The sequence below is a fragment of the Anser cygnoides genome, chromosome Z (genome assembly GCF_040182565.1).
Source record: "Anser cygnoides isolate HZ-2024a breed goose chromosome Z, Taihu_goose_T2T_genome, whole genome shotgun sequence".
In the NCBI taxonomy this organism is placed as follows: domain Eukaryota; kingdom Metazoa; phylum Chordata; class Aves; order Anseriformes; family Anatidae; genus Anser; species Anser cygnoides.
Genome location: NC_089912.1, coordinates 27,761,980 through 27,787,212, shown reverse-complemented (window position 1 = coordinate 27,787,212; position 25,233 = coordinate 27,761,980). Strand labels below are relative to the sequence as shown.

The 25,233-nt window shown below is 34.9% G+C and overlaps 1 protein-coding gene across 10 annotated transcripts in view; it reads right to left on the bottom strand.

Moving 5' to 3' along the window:
* Nucleotides 1-25,233, bottom strand: part of FER (FER tyrosine kinase) — a 198,267-nt gene that overhangs the window by 52,959 nt on the left and 120,075 nt on the right. For 9 of the 10 annotated variants that reach the window (XM_066989034.1, XM_066989032.1, XM_066989033.1 and 6 more), the window contains 3 exons: nucleotides 23,629-23,744; nucleotides 21,998-22,092; nucleotides 4,548-4,671 (listed from right to left, as the gene is read on the bottom strand). In XM_066989034.1, coding sequence (XP_066845135.1) covers nucleotides 4,548-4,671; nucleotides 21,998-22,092; nucleotides 23,629-23,744 — 335 coding nt within the window. Of the gene's footprint in view, nucleotides 1-4,547; nucleotides 4,672-21,997; nucleotides 22,093-23,628; nucleotides 23,745-25,233 lie in introns of those variants that run through there. The other variant, XR_010827976.1, reaches the window with a different exon arrangement.

The window sequence follows — 25,233 nt, the reverse complement described above, 5'->3', positions numbered from 1 at the left end:
TAACCGAATTATTCAGAATAGCTCCTATGGAATTCCTGGTTAGGAAAGAGTTCTGATGCATCTTTCCAAAATTCTTTACCTTAGCAGTTAGCAGGCTGAAGTGGGGAAAAAAAAAAAAAAGTTCTGTCTGGGAACAGAGTATATCTTGCAAACTAGATAGTAATAGTGAAAAAAGTATTTTCCTAGTAATTTAATGTAATTAATATAAACCACCTAAATCTGATCAAAACTACAGAAATCCGAAATTAACATCCATAGAGCACAGAGCCAGGATTTCATAGTATGAAGCTAAACCAGCCACTTTTAATATAATGTGGAATTTGTGATTGCTAGAAAACAGCATTAAATCATACTGTATTTGCATTAAGGTAAAAAAGCAGTAGTGACATGAATAAACATAGAGGAATTGGACCACAGAACATGATCGTCTTACCAGTGAACACATCTTTAATTCAGAGTATGGGAGACTTCCAGAACATTAACTGCATTGACTGAAAGGAAAACTTGACTAAGCCTTGAATGCTGTTTGGCAACATCTTCTCATATGTTGAAAATAAGTAAATTGAACCTGATACCAACTTTATGCTACATTTGGTAGATGAACAGATGATGGCTACTGCTGATAAATATAGCAGAAAACTGTCATTTGGAATGTTTATTAACTAATCACTTTTAAGATTCTAACTTTTAATATAGAGCTCTCCCAATACTGCATCTTGAAATTTGTTCAAACTATTATTTTTAAAAAAAACTGGTTCTTGTTTGTGAAAGCTCTTCAAGAAGGAAAAACTAATCCACTGCTCAAGTGAAGTAGTGAAACTATCAAGGAGCACAATAATTAACTGAAAAAAAAAGAATATTTCTGTTAGCTTGAATTAGAATCATATATGTATTACTTGTAGATAAAGCTACAACACTGTTTTCCACGCAGAAATAATATTTTCTAGACCTGTCTCTTTGATTTTGAAGGGTTGCACTATCAAATGATAAAACTGAGGAAATCCAAAACATAATTGCTTTTCTTGGTATTAAAATATTTTTCAAATTGAGTTTTACCATAATTTGAATTATTTTCAGTAAGAAATGATGGTTGTAAGGGGAAGGATAATGAAATAAACAACAAGTATGTTCATATTAGCTGAACAAGGTAGCTGCACGGGATAGGTATAGAAACTAAAAATAAATTAAGGACAAATTCATTCAACACATGCAAATCAAATTCTGGAAAAGAATATCACTCATGAATGCTTATTGAACCAACTGAAGTTATCACATCTCCATCCTAATCATGTGTTTCTAATTAACAGAAAAAAATTGAACCATCTCAACAATAGCATGAGGTAAAAATGAAGAACAGGAAACAATTCTTTAAACTCATTTTAATTAAATGGAGATGAAATAACTGCATTCTTCTGTGTATGTTCAACTGTTCTTTTATTTCTTTTAATAAAATCTTTTCATGCCTTTTTTTTTATTTATTTTTTTAATATAAGCCCACTCATTTTTGCTTTTTAATCAGAACAAAGAGAGAGCAAAGAACAAGTGATTTCTGGACTCTAGAGGAGATGAAAATGCAGATCAAATAATCCCTCACAGGCATTATGCATTTGAAGTCTGACAAATTTAAACTTTATACCTACACTTACTGAAACACCACAGCACACATAAAAATAAAAATCAAAGGGCAGATTAGTTGTTGCACTGGCCCAATTACTGAAAGACTAAGCCAAAGCGTGACTTGGATAGTAATTTCAGAAAGCCAGTACAGATTTAGACATAAATTTAAAATACACAGGCTAAGTATAGATAGACCAGCTATATCTAAAAAGTGGCATTAAAAATCATTTAATAAGCTGCTGAGCTGTCTTTAGTTTCACAGACATTAACAGTAAGTCAAATGAACACGGCACTAAATAATGGTCACCTACATTACTAAGAAAAAATAAGTAAGGGTTCTGAGCAAATGTTTAAAATAACAAATAGAATATTGTGGAAAATCAATAGTATGGAAGGAAAACAATTTCATTTTGCTGCAACCTACATAATGGAAAGCATTTCTAATGATACATTATTTAAGATTCTTCTTAAGTAACAGTAATCACAGCCTTCTGACTTTTAATCAAAATAAAAAATATTCTGCTGCATATTCCATTTTGTCCCTACTTAATTTTCTTATTTCTTTTTAAACTGAGAACCACTTTTAGTTAATGACGTTTCCGACAAGAGAGAACAAGTTTATTGTTGTTTAAAAAAACCTCGTATTATTTTTTCATAAGGCTGCATCTTCTTCCTACTATAAATTGTTCCATTCTGATCTACAAGACCTCAGTATAAAATTTACCCATAAATAGTCCCTTTGGGTCTTACCTGACCCAAAGAGGAGGAGGGAACAAGGGTTCCCATATTCCTGGTACAGATGATGCTATCACATAGCTGCACCTTCAATGCAACTGATGAAGGGATTGAAACTCCAGTGGGGTTCTGAGCCCTGTACACCTAAGAGCTTGCTTACAAAGCACTATGTATGCGGTGGGACTTCTACCTGCTAGCCTGTTGCTCCCTTATTTAGTGTATCTGCTACAGAGCTCCAGAGCGTTGTGTCCACCAGTGTGCAATAGACTATGAGTATCCAGCAAGTAACAGATGTCCTGTGCTTCTGTGGCAGATAGGATTTTTGACAAATACATCTCCAACCAGCCGTCAGGGTGCTCAGAAATCTTGGATGAATGCTTAAACTCCCCAAACACACATGAAAAGAACAAAAAACAAAACAAAACCAAAAACAAACAAACAAAACCAGAGGTGCTTCTTACAACTAAAATTACTAAACTTGGTTGTTGTCCTGATTCAGAATTTTTCCATTATATTTATCTATCAAATTCCGAACATAAATAAAACAAGCACATATTATGGCCAACCACATAATACTGAACAAAGTCTTGAAGATCCCTGAAAATATGACTTGTAAAATAATACTGGATAAGCATATTCTGATTTATTATCCTAAGTGTTTCATAAAAGTAAACAATGTTTCTGAAGAGTTTATTTGCCACCTTGGCTGCATTTTGAAACCCTAGTTTTTGCAGGATAGGTTTACTACTGAAAATTTTGTTTCTGCCTTTAAGGAAACTGCTAGTTCTCTTCAATAACCTTCCATTATAATCTGTGATAACAATAATCAATTTCTGTGAAGATTTTGAAGGTTAAAAAGGGAATGGGAAAAGTATCTTTTCCCAACTTGTACAATAGTATGTGTAACCTAGACTGTGTGCAAGTTTAAGGCACTAGCAAAACAGATTAGATTACAGCTATTTCCTGATTTTAGATTCTCGACATCAGCTTTCTATTCAGCTTTCTAAAGTTATCACAATGAAACCTTCATACTGTAAGACATTTCTACATATATGTGCTCTCTGAAATGTATTTTCTGAATTCCTAATTATTATCTTTGTAAACACACCATAAAAACAAATAACATCAAGGATAGAAGAGAAGGAAAAACAGGAATTAAAAAATATCACAATTCTGTTTAAGCTTGATTAGGTCAACTCAAGCCCCCAAAAGAGTGAAAAATACATCAATGATACAATACCACTGCAAAATTTTGCGAACAGGTTTTGAGCTTGCTGTGGTTGGTGGAATGTTTTTTAAGATAAATGAAAACACCAAAGAGAAACACCATTTGCATCTCCAGTAATAGCATTCATGAGAATTGTGCCAAATATGATGTATGTTAAGTGGCACAGAGTTTATCTACAAATGTTACACAAAGCAAAGTGGAAATTATCAACATTACAAATTAAAATTTGTTCTCTATACCATACAAAGTGGTCTACCATCATTTTTACGTCTTGTATTTCAGGCATAGCACTGTAGCAGGGATACACTGTGATATTTTGAGAGAAAAATAGGTGAAGATTATGTACGCTTACATATTCTGTTTGATACGCACTGAGAATAAGCAGTTCCAGGCCAGAGCCAAATTGGTAAAAATATATATATATATATATGTATATATATATGAAGAGGAAAGCTACCAACAGAAATAAAGTATCAGAATAGCATCTTCCATATTTTGGGGAAAGCATTCTGGGTAATTGATAATAATTTGATATGTGGAACTCCAGTTTTAATCCCTTTAATATCTGATATACCAGTGGATTTTTCTGAAATTCACTGTAAATATACCTTAACTTTTGTGTTGTCTGGCAAATATCTGTACATTTCAGAGAGGATATAAGCTCCACAGATTTCTTTTTGCCATGATTCAATGTTACCATATGAATTGTGCTCCTCATGTTGTGAAAAACATTATCAATCTATATTCAGAGCTCTAAACCATACAAACCAAACAATGTAGCACTTAGTTTTACCCAAATGAACAGAACACCTTTGAATTAGATAAGCAATAACCTCCATTCAGAAAATCGGTAGCCTTTTTTTCTAATTGTAGGGATCATTTCTGCTATTAAGCACTACATACGCTTAATCTGCCAGCATTCCAAATTATCAAAATTACAACAGTGAGGAAAAAGTACTTTCCTTACCTGTGTATACAATTTTTAGATTCGAGATACGCCATACCAGAAGCAGCATCTAATGAAAATTTCACTAACTGTTTTGTTTTCAGTTCATCCTTCTTTTTTCTTAAAAAGGACAGGAAATCACCTCCTAGAAAAAGAGACAGATGGACAGTGAGACTTGACAGATAGAATACTCAAATTCATCTCTTATTACTATAATGAGACCAAACAAAATGCAGCTATCAGCTCTTTTCCTCAATCCGTCAGTTTGAGGCTAGCCTAAGAAAAGGGACGAATTCACCTGCCAGGATGCAGTTTTCCTTATTTCCCCTAAATACAAGGCACTTAGGAGTGAAAACTGCACACAGCACAACAAACAAAAGCTGTGTTTTTGTTATACTCAAGATCTTTACTAGTGTAACGTTAACTATAGACATCTATTAAAATTTGTTGACAAAAACAATTGATCATTTGTGATAAATATAGTTCTCACATCACAGAATGATTGCTGTTGGACTTTACTAAAACTGTTAATAAAATGATTGATTCCTGTTAGGTACAAGAAATTAATGAAGAGCAGAGGAGAGACTAGTTCAATTGTAAAGCATCTACAAAGATGATGAAGTCCAGCTGCCTGACCACTTCACGGCTAACCAAAAAGCATATTCATGAGGGCATTGTCCAAATGCCTCTTGAATACTGACAGGCATGGGTCATCGACCACCCCCCTAGGAAGCCTGTTCCAGTGTTTGACTACCCTCATGGTAAAGACATTTTTCCTAATGTCCTAATCAATTTTTAATTGATCATCTGCAGTGATGTTTCTCAAACTACTCTGAAGCCACTGAAGGGTAACAAAGTGTTTTATTTCTTGGGCAATGTTAACTGCCTATTTGTTGCTGGCAATTAGAGGCAAACTAATATTACTGTGACTTCACAGTCTACCATTTTTGAGGATCTAATTTGCTGCTGTCTTGTCTGGGGAGGGGAAGTTCTCAGCAGGAAGGATTCCTGAAAGGGAATTTGTATTTGCAAGAAAAAGTTACTGAAAACCTGATTTAAGAGAAAGGTAAGTAGTGGAGGCATTATATAAACACTGCAAAGTCATGCTCAGATTGACATATTTCTATTAGAGATTTATTCTAAAATATACTTCATTGTTCCAGACAAAGCCTAAAAATCATAGTGGAGCTTTACATGTCACAGTATTTATTTGCTAATACGTAGCTGGCTGTTGCTCTAGTCTTCATTTCTTTTCACATTGGACTGAACTGACTACAGCAATTCTCTCCTGCAAGTAATGCACTGTGACACGATTTCATAAACTGCCTTTCTTAGCAATGAATGTAAAAAGACTTATATTAAAAAGTTTCATGTGGAATTTTCTTTGGAAGCCATTTATATTTCATACTGTAAGAAATAAGAGATTGTTAAAGAGAAGAGTCTACTGTTAAAAAGCCTAACTCCAAAAGGTTGTACTAGATGATCTTAGAGGTCTTTTCCAACCTAAATGATTCTAGAGATTCTATGATTCTAAGGACTTTCAAATATTAACTTGCAGCAACAATAAAATGACTTAGTACCTTAACTATCAAGTGCAATACCCTTCACTTACTCATTTGCCCTGGGATCAGCTTTCTTTTAGTACGAAGGATCTGAAGATGATGGCTTGATAGGTTGTCTTAATGAAAACTCCCAGAAAACAAACACCGGATAGACTATAGATAGAAAACACTGCTTCCATTTTGCTTGTGAACACAGTAACACTACAGGAAAGCTGAAAACACTGTTTTCACACAAACACAGAACGGTTGAGGCTGGCAGGGACCTCTGGATGTCACCTGGTCCAAGCCCCCTGCTCAGGCAGGGCCACCCAGAGCAGGGTGCCTAGCACCATGTCCAGGCGGCTTTTGGAGATCCCCAAAGAGGAAGACCCCACAGCCTCTGTGGGCAGCCTGTGCCAGTGCTCAGTCACCCGCACAGCAAAGCAGCACTCCTGGTGTTCAGAGGGCGTCCACCACTCCTCCCAGTTTTGTGTCACCTGCAAGTGTGCTGAGGGTGCGCTCTGCCCCATCATCCAGCTCATTAATGAAGGTGTTAAACAGCACTGACCCCTGGGGTACACCTCTAGTTACTGGCCTTCAATTTTCTTACTACCCCAATTCCAATTAAACATGTGAATAATGCTACCTGATACATTCTTTCTTCAGTGAAAAATTTCGGGTAATTTTAAAAAAGGAACACGTGTAACAGCTAAACTCAGTCCGTTTAAAGCATATACAGTCTATTACAAATTTTCAAGAGTAATAAAAGGTTCATACAATTCGCATAATCCCAAACCATGGGTCATCTAAGTATTTAAAAACAGACTGCCAGAACGCTTTGTTAATGCACAAGGATGATAGCAAAGGTGAGCAATCTTTTTTACACTGCTCATGTTGGGCCAACCAGCATGTCTCATGTGAGTAAGCAAATATTGCATCCTGATAGCACTACCAGTGCTGCTGGCACACATGGAGCCCACGACATCCCCTCCTCAGAGGCTGGATAATCCACAGATGGAAAGTGAATAGCTGACTGGATGCCCTTGACTCTTCAGAGTCAATTGGATTTAGCCAATTTCGAATGACCTCTGTTTTATAAGAGATCATTGCATATATTACACCTCCACAGTCTGAAAGGATCCATCTTAGAATACTGAATTTTAAATTCTAATGAAATCTTAAAAGAACAGAATACTACTGCAAACTGAAGTGAGCAACAATCACCCTTTCTTTAATCTTAGAGGTTACTGACATAGTCTGCTAGCTAGCAAAAAGTAGATATTGCCAGAGATAGCAAAGATAAAAACTCCATTGAAGCATCTGTCATTTCTTACATGTGCACACAGAAATATTCTGGTTATAGAAGACAGCTAAAATCATTTTTAAGCAATTTCCTTCTGCTCCCTGAAAACCAAACACATACAACCAAGCAATATTACCTTCAGAGCTGATGAAAATTATTTTGTTTATATACTGAGCAGTCACTGCTCTGTACATAGGAATCATTTTTAATTAACAAGCATGATTATATGCCTTTATGAATGTGAAATTTTTCCAGTCTTGACAACTTGTGGCATTACTTCAATGAGAACAGTACATCAAGGATCCTTACAGAAAAAGTACACAAGGCCGCCCTAAAAACAATTACCCTCAATCAAACAATATTCCTATTTTGAAAACTGAGAATTTCCAGCATCTTGCTGCAGGAAGAACTGAGAAGACAGATAAGCTCTGTTCGATATACTAAAAGAAAAGATGCCATTGCACACAGCCATATTAAAAATGAAGAAACAAGTCCTAAATAGGGAAGGTCTATTTATAAGAAATGCTAGAACAACATCAATGTGAGTCTGAATATTAATTGTAAATAATCAAAGGAGTGAGGTTAAAATCTTTGCAGCGAGAGTAGAATTCTTTTTCCAAGCAAAACTGTTATTTCTAAACTCCCTTCCTTGACAATAAATATTAATATTGTTAAATACTGGTGAAAACCAAAACCATTAGTTATCCCTTAGTTCTAATAGGCTTACAAATAGAAATAGAATCCACCAAGATGCAAGATTATATATGCTCTGATACATGACAATGATTTTGAGAATTTTCATTCTTACATGTTTCTTTTTTTTTTTTTCTGGACCTTCCTTGGCACTTGGAAATTCACAGGTAAAGAGAATGAAGATATAGAGGTATGGAAAGAATCATGGGCAAAAGTAGAAGCCGCAAGGAAAGTAAGCATTCTTCCGGATACATCACTCTCAACAGAACTTGAATAACAACAAATCATCCAGTTAAAGTCATTTTAAAAAAGACGTAACATCTTTTGGAATAAAACTCTCCAATCAAACTTATCACACTGTAATTGAAAATTTCTGTACAAATTAGCTGCATAATAATTAACAGAGCATTCAGTATGAAAGATGACTGACTAAAAATCTGCATTGAAAAGACAACAACTACTGATTCTAGTCACTAGTGTTTTTTTAAGACAAGTAATTACTTAACTTATAGTGATTTTTACTACCTCTTTTTCTTCTTCTTACTGATTCCTGCTGTGAGGGCTCAGAATGCTTGTTTGCCAACGCATCTCAGCAAAAATATTTATCATGTGACAGCATGTGCAACAAATCAAGTGCCAAAGATTGGCTTGCGTAGCCTGCTGTGCATCCAGACATGCAAGAACATCCCACGAAATGGCAGGACATGATGTATTTATTCCCAATCTTTTTTGCATTCCCATCACATAAGTGCACATCCTCCACATGCTGAAGGATGTTTGAATGTTGTTCGCATGAGACACAGACCCCCTCAGGGACCTGTAAGGACCAGGCTCCAGGCCATTAAAGCAGTTAACTGCCTTGCAAGCCTCTTCCCCCGTGCTGGGGGACCGATAAAGAGAAGGGAAGCAAAGACAATCCTTGTAACTCATCCTCCTGAAGTGGATCCAGCTGACAAGCCTCAGGATGCTCTATCTCACATCCTTAATGTGAGATCCTACCTTTGACACAGAATTCCCTTTAATAAACAACCCCAAGTTTCCATGAAATACCAAGGATAAAACAGCAGCTCTGCCACATAGAAGCTCTTCCTTCAACATCACTGTAAAGCCCAGACATTAGTATACCAAATTTTTTCTTTACATTAGAATATCATTAAGAAATAATTTATCTTTCTTGATTTGACACACAGGACACAGAGACTACTTAAACCAAAACTCTCTTTGTCCAAGAAGAATGTAAACTCAGCTTAACTGGGGTTCAGATCAAATGGCCAAAGCATGGGAAAAAACAAACAAACAAACAACAAAAAAAACAACAGTGGCAAAAACATAATCAAAACATGGGAGATGAAAGATTAAATACGTGAAATAATTATTTTAAAGATCACTTCTCCTCAAAATTCATATAAATCCCTTGTAGAAAGGAGTTATCACTCTCCACAATCAACAGTAAGAACTTCATCAAATAACAAGTGACAATGAGGTTAAAAAGTTAACCATCTACATTCCAAAGTTTAGCAATAACACAGGTTATAAATTCATTTCTAATACACTCAGGCAATCAGACTAAGATCCGAATTTTCATGTTCGAAGAGGACTGAAAGGTGCTCAATTTCTTGTATCAGAATGTGTTAAAGGGCAGAGTACGAGCCCGTAACTTCCCATGCTATGAATGTATATTTATGCCATCAGCAAGTGATTAAGATTTGCTGATCTTCAATGTTTGGCATGTACTGTATGAATCTGTAGAGTTTTGAACAAAATCAGCATAGTATATACCTCAAGCTGTATACAGTGCATTTTATGCCTACCATCAAAACCATCTTTTAATAAAATTATCCCAATCTGTCTACAGTCACAATAGTGAAAAACGTCAGGAAGGGTATGTTTTTGTTACTAGTTCTGTTTTCTGCTATCTGCCTTGAACAGAGGTGATGAAATTGTCTTTTAAATATTCTGTTCAATACTGATTTGAAAGTGCTCTTAGCTGCAGACACAATAGAAAGTGATATGCATCTCATCCTGTACAAGATATATTATGTTGTTTTAGGTTAAATCTGATAATCCTCATCATTGTTACACCACTGTCTGTCCTTTAACTAACTAGTAAATTCTGAATTGTACAGTCTACTGTTACCAATGTTCCAGCTACTCATCTTCACGGGCAAGCATCCCCACGAATACCTTCAAAGCTGAGCAAAGAGGATTTCACTACAAACCCTTCGGTGTAGCTATGTAATATCTTTATGCACTTCTTAAAACAAATTTTAATATAAAATACCCTAATTTACTATTTGCAGCACATACTGTCAGAACATAATCTCCAATATAATAACTGTTGACAAAAATTAAATTAACAGACCAATTAGACTATCAAACAACTGAAACAAAACTAGATGGCTACATAATAGTAAGCAATGCTTTCTCCTACATGCATAATTTCCATTGTATTCTACACAGTTACCTGTTATTCCAGTTAATGGCACACAACACTACCATGAAATGAGGTCTGCTCCAACTACTGCAAGTGCTACTGATATAATTAGACCATTACAGCATTACCACCAAGCAGAAATCAACTATCAGTTTGGGGTTTATAGGGGAATAAATAACAGGACTGGAGTGTCTGCCTAATACAACAGAATTATTTTATTAAGTAAATGACAATATGTAGTGCATAAGCAGGAAGCATTATGATTCTACTAGGGCAGCCTGCTATAATTGGATTCGTCAGAAACAGCCTTTCATGTGTGAATGTGAAATATTTCTCATTATATGCAGAAATTTTAAGAGAATGAAAATGCCACATATCAACATCTCCTGCAGTTGGCCATACCTTATAGCATAAACTTTATGTTGTAGTTTATATAGTATATTCTGGCAATATAACAGTTCAATTAACAGGGCATGCAAAAGTAAGTTGCAATTCTGAAAGAGAAAAAACTTATTTGTGATCAATGAGAAGAAACCAAAACCCAAGAAACAGCAATGAAATACGTTAAATCTATTTACAAAATCTTTAGCTGTGGCAATCTCTGACTTCAATGGCATTTATGATTTATTCTGAGTACATAATTTAGTGTTTTCCTTAGTTGGTGCCCCAAAGGGTACCTACTTACTTGTTTCTAGGCACTCTTGGCATTCTTCTCATAACCCATATTGATACTGAACATCATTAAAATAAAGTTTTGAAATTATGTTGGGAAATCTGCCACTTTACTCATTTATATCAATATCTAGATATAAGTAATGTATATATTATATCTATGTACAGTATTACATAGATCTAATAATGCTACAAACAATAATTAAAGCAGTATTCTTACATATAGTAACATAGAAGAAACTATTAAGAATATTATTAAATTATGTATGTTATTATTTACATGTAAGGTTTAACAGAGCGGGAGTTCCCTTTGTTAAATAGTCTTATTTAGTGGCAGTTTGTTTAAACAGTCCACTTATATTTTGCAGACAAACACACGGTAAAATACATAAACTGTATTACAGTTTAAAATATATAAACTACAGTTTAAAATACATAAACTGTATATGTAAACATAAAGACACAGCGTGCTTCTGGCCATATCACTGAACAGTCACCTAACACAGAGGAGCCCCATGACTCAATATACATAACTGTTTTATAAGCTATAATAATACTATTGAAATGTTTTATGTGCACCTGTATTTATAAATTTGAGGATTCGTATCATCAGCCTTCTATCTAAAGAATGCATGTACACTTTCTTTATTGTTCATGTGCATTATCAAAAAACACACTTAAACACTGCTATTTAAAACTATGAATTTTGAATATTAAACGTATCTGTAGCAATTCTAAAACAGTTTTTGAAGGAATTAAGCAGCAATTTGACAAACTATTAAAAATGTGTTTAGACATGAAGTACTCGCTTTCCTTAAAACAGTGTAACTTCAATTTTCAACTAATTGATCATTTATGTGTAATGAAGTATTTTCACCCACACCTCCTTTTTATTTTTTTAATGTAACTAAGTAACAGAAATTGTAAATAAACCTGAGTTTTTTTAACTACCTGAAGAGCAGCATTGCAAAATCCAGTTAAAACTTCATTTTTCCTGTTAAGCAAACCAAATAAAAGTTGCTGCAATCATGCACCAGTTTTACAATAGTAATGTTAACATTGGTAGTAACGAAGTATGAATGGAAATGCACATAACGTGAAAGCAAAAATGCAAGAAGAGATCAAGAGTTAAAAGAATGGCATGCATTGACAGCCAAGGACACCATAGGAAGCAATACAGAGGTAAACATGGAGATGTTGCTTGCACCAGAACCTCAGTGCAGATAACTTGTTAGCAGAAGATCTGTGATGAGACCACAATGCAGACAATTCATTAGTACAAAATCTGCACTCAGATAAACTGAAGATGACAAAAAATGTTACAGCACATTATTTCCATTTAACAAGATGATGGACTATTGCTGTAATATTCTCAAAATGAGGAAAATATTAACAATGACCAACAACCTTGCCTTTGATTTCAGGTAGATCAAACAACTGGAGTGTGAAGCCAATGACCGTGCCACAGTAACTACATATTCCAAAAGGTCTCCTTATTCCCTAAATCAGCCTGTCACCACCTTCCAAAGAGGAAGCCAGAAATCACAGCAAGGTATCAATAGCCAGCACTCCCTGTCCCCTGTGCTGCATGAAATAATCCTACTCAGACTACCTGGACACTACGGTTTGGTGTTGTGGCAACAACGATACAGGACTACGAGTGGAGGTACATGCAACATGCTTCAGAAACTAAGCAAAAGGAAAATCATCTTCCCCCAGGAAGTCTTCTATTCAGTAACTGGACTATGCTTACAAAACAATAAGCAATATCCTTGAAGAGGATTCTAAATTAGAAAGCAGTGAGAAACTACAAGAAACAGAACGTACATGAAGAACAATTTTTTAAAGAAAAACAAGGAACATTTTTTTTTCTAAATGAAGATACATTAAAATAATAAACATTCTTAAAAGTCGTTCTAGGTAAAACAAAAAGTAATAGTGTGAAGATATACTAACAAAACTGAAAAGACAAGATGCAGAGAGAATTTCTTGCAGCTATCAAAACGCTGAATTTTTATGTTTAGTTGACTTGAGATTTCAAACAGATTGTCTATTTCTCTTGTCTACTTGTTAAATGGATGAAATTTTCATTTATTTTTGTACAGCCTTGAAACAAAATAGAGAATCATCAAAGCCTAAAATACTTGAAAAGATAAAAATCAAACTCTAGTCTCAAATGTTGCAATAAAAGATGATTGTATAGTGGGACTTTGGTCTTATTTAATCAGACAGATGAGCTCTGAGCTGAAAGGAATTTTTAATGACCACCACTTAATTGCCCAGCAAAGATGTTTGACTGTTCTCCCTGTACTCTTAGTATCTATACAGCTGGAAACCACGCAGGAAGTAGGAGGAAGGCAGAGCCACATATGAATGTACAAGGCTAATAAAAGGAGAAAGGAGGAAGAAGAAATGGGGTCTCTATGTGTGTCTGTGTGTTGCAAGAGAGCTGGACGAAGCTGGACATACACAGAGAAAAGGAAGTCATGTGTGTGTGTATGTTCTGGTTCGCAGGGTGACGTGCCCAACAAAAGTGAAAGTGACAGAGGCAGAAGCAAGGCAGGTTGCAGAGGAGTAGAGACAAATAAAAACAAGCCAGAAACATAATGGATTGCAAGAGGAAAGGATAAAGTTAGAGAGACGGAGAAAAAAGAAAAAGAGATAGAGGTCATATTTGCACGAAGAATATCTGCAGGGTAGACAAAAGATGAGTTTAGCAACAACTAGGTATTCAGCCAACTAGCTTATTTGACTAAAGTGTATTTTCCAGAGAAAAAAACAGGACTTGAATGGAAAAAAAAAAGCCAGTCACTATCACTGTTAAAAATCTGCAGCTTATCTGCAATTCGAATTTCTCTAGAATTTGACCAACTATTTTTTCTGTTGTATTGATTCTTGACACACTGCACAGAAAAGATTCAGGATGTGACTGCAAGACAGGACACAGAACTGAAGTTTGCTGGCAAGAGGCTGCTACTAAGGGTGCACAATACAACCATGAGCCAGATAGTAAACATTTAAGGGGTCCCTAAACAGAAGCAATTGGAAAAAAATAGAATGATCTCTATACAGATCTCACTGCTTCCAGAAACACAAAATGGACAAAAAATATACAAAGCAGAAAACACAGCAACTGAGTCACATAACGTGAAAGTTAGCAGTATTTTCAGCCCCAATCAGTATTCCAGGCCTTTGAACGTAATCAGCTGCACATCAGAGAGAGCTGGGCTAACCTTTATCCTCAGGAAAGCTATAGTGTACACGTACTTCGGTTACTCTTAGATACAGTCAGGCCTCATTCATTCAAATGATAGTTTATTTAGACAGTCCAACTAGCAGAAGAGCTCAGGTCATCTGAATATTATTCACCACGTCAACAAATAAATTATATATACCTCAGTTTCAGCACTGACACTTTGGTTCCAAACTGGCCTGTTAGCTTCAGTGCAGCTAACAGGAATGCCTGGAGCTGGCTGTGATTTGGTGCTATACCCTAAAATACCACTACATACAGAAAGTATGAGAAATTCCTCAAAAGTCGGGTTAGTTTAGTAGCTTGTATCAGCTTCACTTCAGCACCAGTTGTACTGATTTGTAGGCATTTCTCCACCTTATGCCATATAGCCCTCATTTCCAACAAAGGCCAAAAAGAGGACCTGCTAGGCCAGGCAGAACACCGGGCTTTATTTGCAAATGCTTCTGACCTAACATGCCCCGTGGAAGTAAAAGTGCTGTAACACAGAGAAAATAGCAATGGAGTCACCTTAATTTCAGAAGAGTAAACCAAGATGGACCACAGCCAACTGCAGACAGGACAGCATGAACAGGGTACAGAGGTAACCCCAAAGCTTGAGTTAGTAATGGCTTATCAGATCCTGTTACAGGCATTACAGAAATGGCTCTGCTCTTTCTGAACGTACCTGGGAGCCAGCATCGCTGAAATCATGCAGTGCTGCACCTGAGCTAATAAAACCTGTCACCTCAGAATTGTTTCTGCATCAATGGCATGTGTAATTTGCATCCCAAATGATTCAGTCCAAATCTGAACAGGTTACCTTATCCAGTTGCAAAGATGGATGTTATGACCTTGCTGAACTTCACCTTGAGAGCTAGTTATGTATGTCTAGATACAAGCTGAACAAACACAACTGAAACCTGAAGTTAATGACTAATTCAGACAACCTTCTCATACTATCAGATTACTGAATGTTTTTATATCTCAACTTTTTTCCAGCTGCAAGTGTTCAGTGGATCTACTCCAATATAAGTAAGCATGAGCCTAAATAAAACAAGGAACACGAACTCTGTATGCAATTAAGTTGTGGGGTTACTGTTTTTCTGAACCATGTATCTGCTATCAGAAGTAATTCTTTGGATGCATCAGGAAAGCAAGCTACTGTCCCAGAGAAATGTTTGCAATGCACTTAGAACTAGAGTGAAAAACATCCAGAAATGCCCTCTGGAGGAGGGGAAGCAGAGTAATCCCACATCACACTAAAAGCAGATCACTGATACAATAGATTAAACAAGGCCTACTGCTGTAGGACAGACTTGGCGAATAGAAACAACTCCTGCAAAATTGTTCAGAACTCTGTGAGGTTAGGATCTGCTGCAGAGAGGAAATCTAGTTATTAAAGTCTGTATCGTAATATGTATGCAAGGGGAAGCTAAATTAACACTCAACAGACAAGCCAGCTTCTTAAATTGTCTTTTTTTGAATGCCTGACTTTGGGGGGAGGAAAAAAAAAAAAAAAGAGCTTTAAAATATATCTGGGAATGTAATTTTAACTCTGTCAATTATAAAAATGTTTAACTATATAGAAGCTTGAAACAGAATGCAAGCTATAAGCTGGTGATTAAACAGAACAACAGCTAAAAGGAAAAATGTGACAACAAATTTCCTTCTATCACCTTGAATCAACAGCTGGAACTTACAAAAATGTTTGCCATCTGCTGTCAATTGAGTATATCCTTCCAGAGAGAGAGGGTGCAGGTGTGATGATGGTGCTTATCTTAACAGCCTGCGCAGACTCTCTTTGCTGAACCTTTGAAGGTTCTGTAAGATAAACTGTTGAAATATTTGCATGAAGTGTTAACTGTACCACAAGATTATACAACTATCTCCAAATCCCTCACTGTATAACAAACATGCACAAACAAACATTCACAAACACGCAAAGTTCTTACCTCTAAAATAAATTATTTTCTTAGGGCAAACTAAAATACAAGCCAACTGAAATGAACATAAAGTAGGAGAAGAAAGAATTCTGTGACCTGGTATTGTTTTTTGCATCTTACAAATTACATTTGATTTTGATTTGGTTTTCCCCTAAACATAGGAAGAGAAAAAGCATTTGCAGTTTAAAGGGAGTTTTGCAATTCGATTTTGATTGCTTGATATATTAAGAGCAAAAAAAAACAGAGTTAAGTGATCCTGAGTGTTCTGGTGAATTGAAATCCTTTATTATCAAAGCAAAAATACCATAAGATTCATGATGAGCAAGAGTAAAGTTGGGACCAGGATAATAATACTAAAGAAGGGTAAAAGGGAAAGGTACTCTAGTTTCTTCTTTTCACGTTTTTTCCAATGAAAAGATGCTGGGTTCACTTGGAAAGAAGCAAAGAACAGGAAGCGTATTTTTCAATCCCTTCATTATTTTCATTCATCATTTCCTTTATCATTTTCATGGTAATCATTTTTACACCCCAGCAAAATCCTGGATTTCTTTGTCTCAGGTTGTATGTCTGGACTCTAGCCAATTTACAGATAATACCAGCAGTATTCCAAGCAGTCTCTCTGATCATCATGTAAATTTGCTAAAAATGAGCTGTTATGAAAACTCCTTATGCCCTATGTGGCCTTTCACTGACTCTGGCAAATTGTTCTTTTCCTCTTCTGAATATCAAAGCAGCTCCTCATTATTACTACTCTTTCTGTAGTTTTCAGGTCAACAATGCAGGATAAAGAACACAACAAAAAAACAACAAAACCAAAACCACTGTGAAAACAGACATAGAGAAAAGAAAAAAGAATAAATTAACCTGTGAAATAAGATTAAAATGTTCAATTTTATAGATTGATGTGGCATCTCAGAGAATTTATGTGCTTTTTATATAATACTATAAATCATGTTTTTACATAAAATTCTGCTGCTCCTCATATTGGAAACCATTTCTGACGAAGCCTTATCTACATTAGGAAATTCTTGCAATGAAGGCAAGAAGTGTAGAGAGTGTATTTGCAGAGTCTCAAATATGCAGCAACTCTCCCTGAACAATTATAAGACCAGCATCCCACCTTTACAGCATTACTTTTCATTCAGATGAAGTCGTCAAATACATATGAAAGTGCAAACTTGAGGCTCAATATTAATATCAAGTGTTTGGCAAATCGCAACATATGGGATTTCTTCTGTAATTCATTAGCAACTCTCATTTTACTTCACCTTTTTTTCTTAGGCTAAACAGAGCACTTAAAATAAACCACTGAAGATTACTAGAAAATTACTGTATTAAATTATTTAATACTTTAGTATTTGTATTTTTAGCTCAGAAAATATCAGAAAAAATCCAACTTGGCATCAAACCTTATTAAGCTTACTTATCTGACATTTCATTACACAGTTGTAAGAAGAAGAAAGAAAAAAGAAAGAACATTGCAAAGAAAATACCTTTTTGTAATCTGTATGATTACCAGTTTCTCATAATACTAAGTTCTAATAGTCCAATAGTCACTCTAACCACAATTTTTGAAAGGTATGAAAACTTCGGTGGTATGCAGCAACTTGAGAGTTGCGCTCAGCTTCTCCTGGAGCCAATCTACTTCATTTCCATTCCTTCAACGCAGAATTTAAAATTCATTGCCTGATATTGCAATTACAATAAGATTTATTTCACTGTATTGTAAAATAATACATGACTTTTAGACATGGAGTTCTCATTAGCTATATTCTAATATGGCATTTGAAACCTGCCCTTGGACATTGGAGACTTAGAAGAAGAAAATTGCTTTCAAAATACTGTGTTTGTGTTTTTCTGGGGGTAACCTCAATGGAGTCAGAATCAGTAGGGCCAGACTTTGCTCACTGTATTGTTTCCATATGAAGTTTGATGTCATAAATCAAGCTTACAGGCCCCTTATCTGCCTGCTGTTAAAAAACAGTCCTCTGCTGCATGCATCCCATTCACTGTGCATGTGCTATGCAGACGATCAGCAAACTGTCAACAAATTAGATTTGTGTGGCTTACTATGCCGAGAAGTCTATAAAAAAAATACACTGATTCTGGATCCCATACCATGTGCTTCTCTGGGTGAAGACATCACATGCCAAGGGACCTGGGATTAACTGAGTCTTTGTGTCTAGAAGGCAGCACACCTGCCTTAATGCATAAGCGCAGAGGACTTGATGGGCATGCACACATGCATTGACCAAGCACGTCCTAAAGTGAGAGCCCTAATGGAATGTGAAGAGCAGAAGCTAGCAATATGAAATCAACAATCATGAGCAAAGGTATGCACATAACAAAAGAAAAATGAAAATCTAGCTTCCATTAGGAACACAACATACCAATGCATGAGTATTGCTCTACTCAAATTTTCTTTATAAGTCTTAATATGTGCAATCTGATAATTCATAAGTCATAGAGAAAGAGTCAAAAACACCAAACAAGGAGAAATCTCTAAAACAAGATTTCCATTAACATGATGTTGTAATGCAAACATCATGTCCTAATAGGGTTTTCCCAGTTGTCCACTAAAAAAAAAAAAATCACAGAAAAAAATACATTACTGTAAAATTTAGGTTAGTTTTTATTACGTGATAGTCTAAAAGCCACATAGCAACTTCAGCATTGTGCTTTTGAACTGATCTGGACAGCTCTTTGTTTTTTTCAGTTAATATTTCAATGTCATTTAGGTAGAAAAGTATAAATTAATTATTTGCAATTGTTTTAAATGTTATTACAACTTTATCCATTATGCAGTCACAAATCAACATTTTAAAACCATCTGCTTTGCTAAATTCCTTTTTCACAGCAGCTACCTAGCATAATTTAGGCCTGTAAATTAAGATTTTTCTATAGATCTCTGTACAAATATATAAAATGTTTATAAGAAAAAATCTCAAGGTTGCAGTGACTCTATTTCAATAGTCCAAGTTTTTATCAATTAGAAGAATAGCTAACAGAGAGCAATAATAAATTTAAGTTATATAACAAATAAGTACTTTCCTACACAAGCTAGAAGCACATACCTCCCAAATAATGCTCTTCAGAATACTGATCAGGGGTTTCTGTCAGTAGGTAACCACCACAACCTACTGAGATTTTCATCTGTGGTATGTGTGTCTAAAGGAATAAGAAACCAATTGCAGAATATCCTCTTTTGTTTTCAGGGAAACTATTACAATTCTTTACTTCTAGATTGGTGCCAGCTGCTTATCCAGAATACAGGAAAACACATCTCTTTTAAAAATATTCCAGTATTTTTCACCTATATTAAAATGCATGTTGCTCAATATAGGTTGTTTAAAGAGTAAAAAGGAATCTTGTGATGGTGAGGGTGAATATTTTATTAACACATACGTGTTTTACAACTGTCTAAAATATTTGTTATGTTCTCTGAGTCTTCAGAAAAAAACTGTCTTTTATCAGATTATTGGACTCTGTCAATTTCATAGAAACACAGAATCATTAACGTTGGAAAAGACCTCCACGATCACCTGGTCCAACCATCCCCCTACCACCAATGTCACCCACTAAACCATGTCCCTAAGCACCACGTCCAACCTTCCCTTAAACACCCACAGGGACAGTGCCTCCACCACCTCCCTGGGCAACCCATTCCAATGCCTGACCACTGTTTCTGAGAACTGATGCATAGTTTTTAATTCAGTTTACATTTTTAACAGAGTAGCATCTTTTTAAGTTTCAAAATAATTTTTTAATACTTGAATGAATTAAGATACTTAATTGAAATCTGAATCTGAAATGAAAGCCAGAATTAGCTGCTACTGAGCAGCTACCAAGCCACACCGCACTAGTCTCAAAAGACACAGTAAGTATACAGCACATATGTATTTGGGATATAGAAAAAGGGGAAACATTAAACAGAACACAAGAAAATTAACACAGAGGAGATTTCCTGGTTAATGGAGCTGTTTCTAATGCTTTTCCTCAGGGAAAAAAATTGTCTGACATTTATGAATTACCAGACTTCTCAGCCAGACATTTACAGAATACAACTCTAACCTAAAACATGCCATTTTTAATTATTAAAAAGAATGCCAGAAAAACAGCTTAAACACCTTAAAGCATGTTTAAGACAAAATGCAGACAAAGCAGATACCGAGAAAGGTGAGCGTTAGGCACAATTTAACAAGCCTACCAGCGTTCTGTCCTTCAAAGCTTTACATACCAAGTCAAAGCACTGATAATAATTCTTATTTTTTGTTATCCCAAACTTGCCATTAGAAAACAGAGAACTAACATCAGAATATCTTTTCTAAAGTAATTTAATTTTTTTTTCTGTCTTTCCTCTGCCAACTTCTTCACAGTTGGCATCCTTATCTCTTCTAGCTGATTCGGTCACTCTGATGGTATGGTAGCCAAGTTTTAGCTCTCAGAAGAATATGGGAAAGTGTGATGACTTGAAGACAGTACAGCATTTCTGAGGGCAGGCAAGTGTGGAAGCTAGCCAGAGGGCTTACAGACCAGCAAAACAGGATGGAAATTAAGATTTTTTTTTGCAGTTTCAAAGCCAGGAGACAGAAGAATTTCTGCATAGACTTGGACTGCAAAGTAGGCATGGGAATTAGAGACTCTAATTCCTTCTCTAATGGTATTAGTATGTTTCAACAACTTGTCCTAGACTCTGAAAACCCTGAAACAAAATGGTGATGGTGTTAAAAGATCAGGTTTTATATTTACCAGCAGAGATGTCTGGAGAAGCTGATTACCAAAGTACATCTTAAAACCCAGAACACTGCTATGACTTTCCATTTGAATAATATTAATACAAATACAAATACAATGATCTAATATAATCTCTAATATAATAAATTGAATAAAGGCATAAAAATCCAATAGGTAATAGACTGAATTCATGCTCTTGTACTAAATCCAGAGCTTGAGTTACAAACAATCTAAGTCTTCATGAAGGAAATGGTTCTTAAAACACCCTACAATATACTTTTGAAGACAAATTCAGTGATACATAAAACACAGTGTTGCATATTAAGCAGTACTAGAGGCCACCACATTTTCCAGCTGAGACAATCAAAATTTGCCCAAATGCCAACTTTTCATCCCAACAGTTTGAGATTCTCTTCAGTCACTGCTGAATAACTTGAACACAACATTCCAAAAATAAATCAAGACCAATCCATGGACTGAATAATTTATACTGGGAAGAAAAATCTCTTATATTAACAAATCTCTTATATTATCCAAATCTGAGTTATTAAATTGAACATTACCCAGTCATGAAGTTTCTTCAAATGCAAGCATCATAACATTCACTGTATAACCTTATTGTTAAAGGAAGTACTATGTTATATCTTGTCAAAAGAAAAATGAAGATATGCATGAGATATCTGGTAGCAAATTCTGTTGCCTTGAGTGGCTACAGAAAAACTCACAACAGATTTATGGAGCTCATTCTATTCATAAGCTAGCAAACGCTAGAAGCAAATCTCCAAAGATTTATAAGGCAAGTGACTTTTCAGGCCAGTCATAAGAATGCAGATAAAGACAAAGAAAACAATGTATTTTACATTATAGAAGCAGTACATATGAACATAGGCTGTGAAAAAAGGAAAAATAAAATTACCTGGAACAAGTTCCATAACAATATAAATAGGTTGTCGTTGTGTGCAAACTCCTATAAGTTTTACAATATTAGGATGATCATACTGTTTGAGTATTCTGCAAAACATACAGTAAGTTTACTATATTAATAAACTTTATTGTACAAACCAATTAAATAGGAAAATATTTTATACCCTTAATGTTATTTTAATAGAACATGACATTACCGTTATCATTAAAAAAAAATCAATGTCACAGATCAATCATCCTTCTCTTTGAGGGCATTCTTACTCACTAAAAGATCAAGATTGAACTAGATTATTCTTACTGTAGTTTTACCATTTGTCTACAGAACATTTGTCTACATAACTGAAAAATGGCCTGACAGGTTTGTAGGTTCTCAAGAACCCTTGCAATTAAATAGTATTTCACTGGTGGACCAGGAAGAGAGGTACATCAAAAAAGGAGCACAGTATTTCTCTACACTTTTATGCTGCACTTTTCAAATGCACACTCATTTCAATTTTACTCCAAGAGGTTAATTGATACAATAAGTTTTAAAAGAATATAAAGACAACAATTTTAATTTTGGGAATTAAATTTACATCTTCTTATGTGATACTTTAATAAGAACATTTGCAGCCTAAAACAGCATGCTATGATTTATACGTGAAAGGAAGGGCTAGGAATAATTCTAGAGAGACTTTACAATTTTAAAATGATTATTCTATGATTTAATAACTTAAAACACCCCCTCTCTTTCCTGTTTTTCCTAGGAACAAGAGTGAAATACTAACCTACCTGGTACAAACAAATTTAGTGAAAAAATATTTTTTTTTTCCCCAGTATAACACTAGCAGTGGTAGGCTGCTCTATAAATGTAAAATCTCAGAGGTTGACAAGTTATGAGAGGTTCAAAAATATGCAACGGATATAGTAATAGATATATATTGATCATCCTAGTTTGGGGGTAAGAGTGGCTTCATAGCCACAACAGAGCAAATTAATTTAAACAATTATGAAATTATCACAATATACCCCTCTACCCTGAGGTGTTACAAACTCTGTGCATGTAGCCATCTAATCAGTCTACATTCAGAATACTTGGATTGCCATTTGAAAAATAAGTACACAGTTATATGCTGTAACTGTAAAATATCACTACTGGGGTGAATTCTTACAAAGAGGACATTATTAAATGGGGTCTATACTGTTACATGGTCACATGTGACAAGCTGAATTAGTCACATATCGTTAGTCTGCACATACCATTATGACTGGTGTAATCACATTTAAATTAATAGTATCTTCCAGTCTTCATATCCAAACCCTTGTGATGTGTATCAGAAAAAGTTCTAAATGAAGGCACTTCCAATACCAAAAATCTGTATTATAGCCATAGCTTGCATAGGTGGTTTCAGCAAGTGCAGATGCTTGCTGCATACACACATTAATAAAATGCCTGTGCTTAGTTACCAGGTCAACAGCTGTGGAAAGTACTGAGGGAGAAAAAAAAGGAAAAAGTTTGTCTACAGTTTCTTTGAATTTTTGTGAAGGTCATATTTTGTAAACCTGTATAGTAAAAAATAACTATAAATGAAAAAAAAGTCCCACAGTATAAGTATATATTTCAACTACATTTAGAGAACCCACCTGGCTTCTGACAGAAATTTTATTTTCAGTTCCTGAGGAAGATCTTCTTTACAAGTTTTTACAGCAACAGGAGTTTTATCCTTTAACGTTCCCTTATATACCTCACCAAAATTACCCTGAAATCAGAAAATAAAATAATTCTAAATAATAGAATCTTTACAAACCTCCAGAAAAATAAAGCAGACAGCTAATGTAACTGGTTCAGGACTTTGAAATATGTTTTGAAATTTTCTTCTAGTATATGCCCTTAACACAATTTAGTTCATGTAGACGGAGTTCATCTATTATATGGATATGATATATGAGTTCTAGTTGACCTCACTAGAAAGAGAAAAAAATACATTAATTGTATAATTACAATTTTCTTGTAAAAACTTCTAGTGACATCTGAAGTCTATAGACACTGATAGCAGTAATTTTTTTTTCTTATTCTTACTCCTGTCCTCTTTCATTTTCAAACTATTGCATTTTTCAATATTTTCCAACTTGCAGTCTGTAAAAGACCAAAAGATGATCTGTGAAACTACGAAAAAACACTTTAAAACATACACATTCTCATGCGTACAAGAAACAAAAAAAAAAGTAAGAAAAATAAAAACACAGAATATTAATTTTGATTGCAAATTAAAACCACTGAAAAAAATTGTCACACCCCTCTAAAAATATTACACTATCTACATTTTTTTAAAACCTAAGCTCAAGACTGCTATACCTAAGACATTATTTGGACATGACTTTAGAAATCAGCTTCTTTTATAATCAGATTTTTTAGGTCTTCAGCAACTTGTTCTCAGTGTGAGTTATGTTTATTTTAGCTTTCATAGACAAAAATCCATCATATGTATTTTTTACTTAATCAAAAACAAAATGAAAATTAATGAGGACAAAAATTAAAGGAAGGAAGATATTGTGGTGTCAGAGAAATCTGGTGTCAATGAAAAGAACCAAGATGGGCGGGGAACACACGAAGATCTCATACTTTTAGTTAAGCTTTGCATTTTCCAAAGAATAAATATAACCACATTTTAAATCCGTGTCTGATAAATTTCCTCTCCTGTGTCCCGGTGCACAGAGCTACATACGACTTCAACGAACTACAAAAATCTGTTGGAATCTGCTTTCTTTCCTCAGTGACAAAGATGTATTTATACCATGCATTTGAATCCTGTATTGCTAAAGAAAGTAGAGGAAAAAAAAGTGGGGAGATGCAGAAACTCATAGATGATAAATGCTAATGCATCATTATTGACAAGGGAAGAAATTCAGGTGCCTAAACACTGGCTTCAAGTATTATTTTATTTACCCTATAAGTAAGAAACACCTGGCAAGCATGGCATAGGATCTATGGCCCTTCTAAACCAGCACTTACAGAGGACAGAACACTACCTCTGATGTCTAGAAAATGCTTTTCATCTGGCATTCTGTTTAGAAGAACTTAACAGTCAAAAATGAATCTACCTTAAATACTACTAATTATTAAAATATTCTTTATTCTTGATTTAAAATATTTATCATTTTATATATAATTTTTAATATGTTACAGAATTAATACTGTGTAAATAAAAGGACTATTCACTGCTGAGGTGAAGCACATCTTCTTTCTAC